The 8,336-nt window shown below is 31.5% G+C and overlaps 1 protein-coding gene across 1 annotated transcript; it reads right to left on the reverse strand.

Annotated features, from left to right (window-relative positions):
• Window positions 1-1,043: 1,043 nt before the first annotated feature.
• Window positions 1,044-7,986, reverse strand: LOC134238984 (uncharacterized). The gene is made up of 7 exons (XM_062721134.1): window positions 7,410-7,986; window positions 6,625-6,740; window positions 6,325-6,533; window positions 6,018-6,219; window positions 5,142-5,342; window positions 3,597-3,869; window positions 1,044-1,486 (listed from the first exon to the last, which is right to left on the reverse strand). Exons 2-7 carry the CDS (start codon window positions 6,710-6,712, stop codon window positions 1,044-1,046), a joined length of 1,416 nt encoding a protein of 471 aa, XP_062577118.1. The 5' UTR covers window positions 6,713-6,740; window positions 7,410-7,986.
• Between the last annotated feature and the right edge of the window lie 350 nt (window positions 7,987-8,336).

Genomic DNA, 8,336 nt, shown 5'->3' on the forward strand with positions numbered 1-8,336 from the left:
AATAAAATTGTAATATTTATATAAATTTTACAAATGTAATAGTACTATGTCCATTCTGATATAAAAAAAAATTAAATACCTTTCAATTCAAAAAGCTATTCTTTGTTTTTCAAAAAAAGGCTTATTTTATTCATGGACATCTTAATGATTTTTATCTTTACGTGTATTTAGTTTGTTAGTAACAACCTTTTTCTTGTTACAAAGAACAATCAGAATCATATTTGAAATTCACGGATCAACTGATTAAGTTCTATAAAATTCTGATCTTTTGCAAAAGAAATCAACAAAAAAAACCTTTTATACGACCTTTTTCTACTTTCGTACATCACAATAATTTGCCTCTCACAAATTTAGTCGTCTAGTATATAATAGCTGACTCGATCCTTTCTTGACTGTTCAGCTTGTCTGATTTCCTTGAATTATGCAGACTTAAAAATATAGCAAGAAGCAGCTGCCAAGAAATAATGATCTTTTTTTAAAAACTCATTCTGAAAAATTAAAAAAAAACTTTGAAAAATGGAAAACCCAAGTAGTAGGTATAAAACAAAATGTAAACATTTATCTCTAAAATGTTTTTCAAATGGGGTTTTATATATATATATAATCGCCGTATTTTTAAATACTGTTTCATATTACTTACACTTTTAAATAAAAGCGCACTGAAAAAAAATTGGAAAAAAACATTACAAGTACATAAATTGTAAGTGCTTATCCGATTTTTAATTCATGTTAAAATTGATGTTTTTTCTCTCTACCGTTTGTTTTAACCACCCGTCAAAAATTCTTTAATAGAACAATGGAAATATTTATCATACAGTAATGAATTTATGAATGGTTGAAATGTATTTAATGCTTGTATCTGCTTGAGCATCATTTTAGATAAAAACAATTCTACACACTTTTATAAACTATGCAATTTCACCTTCTTTGAAAAGTACTAGCAACCGAATGTAACACACTTCAAGATGTACCAACACTTGTCCTTTTCCAAACAAAATGGTTTAACAACAATCTAGTAAATAACAACTTTCCCATTTAAAGTATTACATTAGGACACAGCAACCGTGTGTTTTCTGTTTAGACAGATCTTTCTGACCGATCTTGAGATTGCATGAACACTCCTGTTGAGGTCCTTTGGAAACAAGAGAAATCTTTTTATTGTCGGTGATATTATCTAAATCTTCTGATTTCTCTGGAACACAGTCAGGTTTGATGGACATGTCCCTGGTTTCCGGCTTCATTTTTCTTTGGATGCTAGGAGACACCGCTGCTACTTTTGCCGTTGTAGACAGAGATGTGTCGGATCCTCCTTTACGGAATACGGACGGTAAGCTGCTTTGTTTCTGTAACAAATCTTCAGCAAATCGACGCAGGTGCGGGTTGGAATCAGACATGCATTCTCGCAGAGACGGGAAAGAATTTGATGTTGAGCTCGACAGAGATGACAAACGGGAGGCAATTCCTACACTCGCCGCAGATCTCTCCACTTAGAAAACAAATGTTGTATATTAGGTCTTATATGTACTAAAAGTTTACCATAAAATTAGATACTTAGTATATGCTTGATTGATTGATTGTATATTGTTTAACGTCCCTCTCCAGAATATTTCACTGATATGGAGACGTCACCATTGCCGGTGAAGGGCTGCAAATTTAGGCCTTTGCTCGGCACTTACGGCCTTTGAGCAGGGAGGGATCTTTATCGTGCCACACCTGTTGTGACACGGGGCCTCGATTTATACGGTCTCATCCGAAGGACCGCCCCATTTAGTCGCCTTTTACGACAAGCAAGGGGGTACTGAGGACCTATTCTAACCCGGATCCCCACGGGGCTACATAGTATAAGAAAGGATTTCAATGCTTCAGTCCCAAAACTTAAAAATATGCACCTGCTAAGAAATTCAAGACACGTTAGAAAAGGTAACGCTTTTCCATATTTGCAAATTGAATTGATCAGAACGGAGTAAACCTTTTCTTTCGAAGTATAACGATAATGCACATTAAAGACATTTAATATATTAAAGCAAAATGCATATTAGAATCGGAGGTGAAATATTGATTCTCAGTTTAAGGTAAGTCACTCCTCAGCTTTTTAGAAAAGTTCACGCAGAAGTTTTTACTTCAAAACTACTTATTTAAATTCAATTTTTATAACATATTTAAATTCAACAATGTAATTTTTTTAACATTCCATGAAAAAACTGCTCAAAAATCTACAAAGAAGCAAGATTTATGAGGGACTATTTCTTTTGGTGGAAGGATATTTAGCAGAAAATTCTGCAAATCTGCACATTTATAAAATTTAATGTAATGGAAATTTAGCCTCACATACTTTTACTCGGAGAATATTTTCCGTTTTGATATTGCTAAATATATTTAATATAGGTCTTAATTTATAGTTTTAGACTAAGTTTTACACCTTCCCTCAACAAACTTTTCCAAAAAATGAAAATATATTGAACAAGTCAAGGTCAAATCTACACCATTTTTTGCCTGAAAAACACATATTTTGACAAATATTTCAAAATTAACATCACTGACCCCACCCTTTTCTTTCATTATTTTAAAGTACTCGATACTTGTGACTTATCAGCACTCAAGTCGTAAAAAGTTTGATATAAGAAATTTTTTTATAGCCTATTTAGTTTTTTAATACCCCCAATAAGTTATTTTTTAGTGCAAAAAGGTCACACAATAATTTACGCGCATTAATTTGCAAGATTTGTTTAATGATAAATATTATTCAAACTTTTTTACGTAAAATAAGATTATATTTATTGCCATGCTTACATCTAATCAAATATTATAAGGGTTAAAGTAATTAACCAAAGAGATTAAATTTAAGTGCAAAAAGGTCAACTTAAATGTACCGTAGATCAGTAGGATGCACACTGACCTCCTATTTTCTTTGCGATTTTGAGTTACACTTTATGAGTACTTATCCAAAATATACTTCTCAATAAATCCTTGATATAACAAATTTCAGGAGTGACTTACCTTAAGTAGGGAAACTTTTCTTTTCATTTTCAATTTTTGTGAAAATTATATACATCTGAATGTTGGCAGAAAATATTTCTTTCATATACATACCGCCTGTGACTTATACAGATGGCATATAAAACATCATTTATATAGTTTTTTTTTATTGTAATAATTTACAAATATTTATCTGGTACCTTAATGCTTAGTATTGATTTGAACAAGCCATTCTTCAAGAAAAACTTTCATTTGTGACACACTTTCACGTTAAGAGTCAACTTTCTTTTTATCTGTTCAGTCTTTTTTTCTCTAGTAGAACAGTGAACTTTTTCAAACACATTATTACGTGTTTAAAATCTACGACAGTTTAAAGTATACTTGAAAACTTTTCTTTTAATTCTTAACAGTATAGTTGTATGAATTAGCTAAAAAAAATATCAACTTTTTTGCCCTGTTTCATTTATTTTTATTTCAATGTTTAAATTCAACCGACGGGACAAGAATAAAAATGTGATCTTTTTTTCGGCTCACAAACGTATAACTAACTTTTAATGTGTTAATGGGGACATGAAAGCAAGAACATTTTGTTGTATTTTTCATGACATAGCTACTCTTACCTTCAATGTCTTGAGCAATGTAGTCATAACCACCATCACGAAGAACTGAACAGAAATCTGTAAGACCGTTTTCTTTAGTGATAAGAATATCAACTAATCGGTTAATCTTCAAATCTGATGTTTTCGGGGCAGTGACGTAAGCCCTCGTGACCTCACAAAGTAGATGGCGCGAGCACAGGTATGGGACGAGGGCCTCCACAGGATTAACCGACTCTAATAAAATCGCCATCTTACTTCTCAAAATTGTTCTGTCAGTTCTCGACATCTGTTTACCTGCAACATCGTGGAGTGTGTTATGCAAATAGGGATAACGAACAGAATTCAAGATCAAAAGTCCATAAAACTATACAAAATAGGAGCAGAGCAAACATAGACCTAAAAACAAATCAGAGAAGGGATCAAGTGCCATGGAGTAGGAATAAACACACTATAAAACAAGAGATGTTTGTAAAACACTTATGCCCCCCTCCCCCCAAATTGGAATTTTTTTGTAAGTTAAGGAGCATTATCAAAAATGGCAAAATACCCAAAACAGAACTTGGCCTAGGTATTCATGTGATATATATGTATACCAAATTTGATTTCAATATGTGCAACGGTTGCAAAGAAAATGAGCAGAAACTGCAAATAATTGAAATTTTTCCAAGTCCAAGGGGAAATAATTGAAGTTTTTCCAAGTCCAAGGGGCATTGTCAAAAATGGTGGTACCCTAAACATAATTTGACCTAGATATTCATGTGATATATCTGTATACCAAATTTGATTTTTATGTGCAAAAAAAAAATCAGAAACTGCAAATAATTGAAAATTTTCCATGTCCAAGGGGATTTCACTAATTGTTTTCAAAAATGGTGCAATCATACCCAAAACAGAACTTGACCTAGATATTCATGTGATATATGTGTTAACAAATTTGTATTTTATATGTGCAACAGTTATGAAGAAAATACGGAAACTTAAATTTATGTTTACACATGATGGCTTTTTTAATCAGCAAAGCAATATGCCCTTTTTTTTGATAGCAATAATACATAAATATAATTTACTTGTTTTTAAATATAAAGTTATATGAAAATATTTAAAATTGATTCAGCGTTTTTAAACAAATCTGGAGATTTTAGTAAAACAAACAAAAAAAATCTGATGAAATACAGGAATATGATTATATAAATTTATTTTTTCACAGATTATTTTTCCGTTGCAATGACATTATTTCACAAATTGCTATGTAAAATGTTGGCTTATGTTTTTCATTTAAATTGTTGAGCCATTTTTTCAACCCGATTTTAATTTACACAATAATGACAGGAGCACACGGCGGGTATGCAGTCGATACGAATGCTCGCTCCCCGATAGCACCTGATCCCACCTCTGAAGTGTTTAGAGGTGTTTGCTTGCTCTGCTCCCAATTTATATTGTTCCAATGGACTTCTGAAGCTGATTACTGTGAGAAATCTTCACATTTTTTCTTTGAAATGAGTAAACTTAATTTTTTTTAATGATTATGCATTTACATCACCAGGAGAGTAGCAATTCATAATAAACCTTTAAGATCTACTCCACATTCCGACAGGGCTGTCAACAAATTAGACACCGTCATGTGTTGGGATTCCGAGTTCTCCATCCATATTCTAATAATCTGCCAAAACACCTCTTTTGTTCCATATCCCGAATATTGTTCCACTTCATCTAAATGTCTTTCATCCAACTGAAGGAGGCGTCCAAACTGACGAATAAACGCATATGCTGGAATGAAAAAAAAAAATACTGCAAATACCATTCAAAATTTAAAAATAACAATTTCTTTATCCATTTCTTTCATTGTACATTTAATTTGTCAATATAGACAAAATTTATTATACAACGTATTACATGTTAAAGGGACATAGACAGTTTCAGCTAAAAAATTTCAAATTTATTTTTACCAATATTTAACTAAGGTCTCTCTAATGATCATCAAAAATTTTAACGTCAGTTGTCGAGATACAAGACCTTAGAGCTCCAAACCTTTGATATGTAAACAGGGCCAATGTCATGTTTTTGTATACATAGGTTAATGTACTGATGACGTTCAAAGCAGATACATTAATTTCAATGAAGAAGTTAGTTCTAAATACGATTCGAAAGTTTCTTGTGATTTGCTGAATTTCATTTTGTTATAAATATGATATTTTCTATATGTAAACAAAAACAAGGCATAAGCCTTGTTTACATTATGAGGAACTTGAAGTTTCGTATCTCGTTTATTACTCAACAAATGATGTTCAAATTTTTTGCTGATCATTAGATGATGCCTTCATTAGGAAATGTAAACATTAAAAATGATTTTAAAAATTTAGTTGAAACTGTGTCCATGTCCCTTTGAGCAGAAAATGAATCACCGGGTAATTTCAATAAGGATTTAAAAAAAAAATCATTTACCAAATGCATGTTGATATTTATTGGCAACTTTGCGAATATCGGAAGGCAATCTTTTTCTTTCTTTTTCTGCCTTGATTGAAGATCTGCTATCCTCAATTTTCTTGATTCCGTTGCAAAGTTCATTAGGCTTTATAAAACCACTTTGAATACTTCTAAATTGTTCTTCTGTGCGAGAATTATTAACTGTGACATCAGTCGTTTCCTTAAATTAAGTAAAAAAATTAAAATTTATTATCAAAATGTATCTTTTTACCGAAATTGTGATGATCATGACATCCCCAAGATGTTCCTCAAACAAGGAGCTTACGACTGAAATCTGGTGTAGTTGGTAAGTTATAGGGGACTCTTCCTCTGAAAGGCTTGTAGTAATAACTGGGTTATGTTCCTCTCTTGATATTGATGATAATGGCTGCCGTTTTTCTGTTGTATTCTCCTTTACCGTATGACCCAGCAGTTCATCAGTTCCAACATTCCATTCATAGGTTTTACACATACATTCGTCCCCATCGCCCTTCTCTGTTGAAGAATTTGATTGAAGGTAGGATTAAAGTACAGTAATAATAATAAATTTAATTTTAAATCAAAGTAGTAAAAAATAGTGACTTACTGTTTTGGATCTGGATTGTTATCGCTATATGGTAAGGTTCTGCTTGGTTCTGCAGGAGTTCTTTGATGGTTGATAAAATGTTCTCCATCAGACTCTTTTAAACCACCTTAGCTTCTCTATTCAAGACAAGTTATAAAGTATTTCACGGAGTTCATAAGATTCAGAATACTTATGATAATAAAATGAATAGATAAATAAAGAAATAAAAAGGATTTATAATAATTCCAGCATTGGAGTCATAAATATTTCCACTCGCAGGAAATAGATTTATACTAATGTTTGATTCTTACTTTTATATATGTGTTTCATGTCTTGCTAAATATCATTTTATAAAAAATGTTAATATTTGAAGAATCCTTTCACAAATAAAGTGATATGAAATGTATAATCGTCTTACGATGAAATATTTCCAAATTGATTTCATGTTTTAAGAAAATAAAACATCATAATTTATTTTTAAAAGTTTGTAACTTTTGTAAACGTCGACCCACCCGATGAATGAAATGCCCTTCCCCTTCATTTAACTATCAAATACGGTACATTACATTTATTTATTGAACAAAACGTTAGTTGTAAATTTCCATGTTTGACCCACAAACAGATTTCATTCAGCTTTGCACTAAATATTTCCTATGCGTTGGCTTTAAAAATAGATTAACACATTTGGGTCATGCATGGTGTGTCTCTTTAAAATTGCTTTCAACTAAATGCATAATCACCTTGCACATATTCTGTTTATGCTTGCAAGAAAAATAAAGAAAACTCAAATAAAATAAATGACCAACCTTTTTGTCTGCATTGGTCTTAAGCTCTTCAAGTAAAATCGCCATTAAAAGTCAGTGACGGGATCAACCAGTCCACGTTGTTTATGAATGAAAAAAAGTGAAACGGATGTGAATAAAATATAACTCAGCAAGGTCATATTGCGTAAGCATGTTTGAGGGTTTTTTCACGTGTTTATTTTATGGCCATGGTTTAGATAATTCTATTCAAACTTTACAGAAATAATAATTACCAACACTGGCTGTACATGTATAATCGACATTTTAAATTTTAGAATGGCCACTGTCGCCAAGAATACACATATGACCCATAAAGTTTTTTGCCAATTTCAGTTTGGTCAACTGAGTCAACCAGTTGATACATTGCGTTTTAATTTGTCTTTCGACGTCCATCAGTAGGTTACTTAATTTTGGTCATTTTCAACTTTTCTAAAACCACTTTAAACCAATTTCAATCAAAATAAGTATGTAGCAACTTTAGGCAAATGGAAAAAAGAAGAAATTTATAGCCCTTCCCCCTAGTGCCAGAGGAGTGAGACCAAAATTTAAAATCTTCTATTTGCTCTTGTAAATCAAACATTTACCACGATTATAATGAGCTTTGAACCCACTACAAAGAATACACTGTAAAAAATGTGTTTAGATGATAGACACTTTCCTAAGCACTTTCTTGTCACACTTTTTGGGATGCGTTGAAATTCTAAACACATTGAATTTCATTACGTGTAATGGAAAATGTTTAGAGCCAAAACACTTACATGTTTAGACTTTAAACACTTTACAAAACATGTTATGATACATGTTTACAAATTAAACACTTGGATGTTTTCGTTGTCTTCCTGCAAGAAAACTGAAAAAATAACAATTGTTTACATTTTAAATTTTATTCAATGAACATTCAAGCATGGATTTTTTATAAAGAATTTTAAA

The sequence above is a fragment of the Saccostrea cucullata genome, unplaced genomic scaffold, assembly GCF_032062105.1.
Source record: "Saccostrea cucullata isolate Sc308-1 unplaced genomic scaffold, CSIRO_AGI_Scuc_v1 ctg658, whole genome shotgun sequence".
NCBI classification, from domain to species: Eukaryota; Metazoa; Mollusca; class Bivalvia; order Ostreida; family Ostreidae; genus Saccostrea; species Saccostrea cuccullata.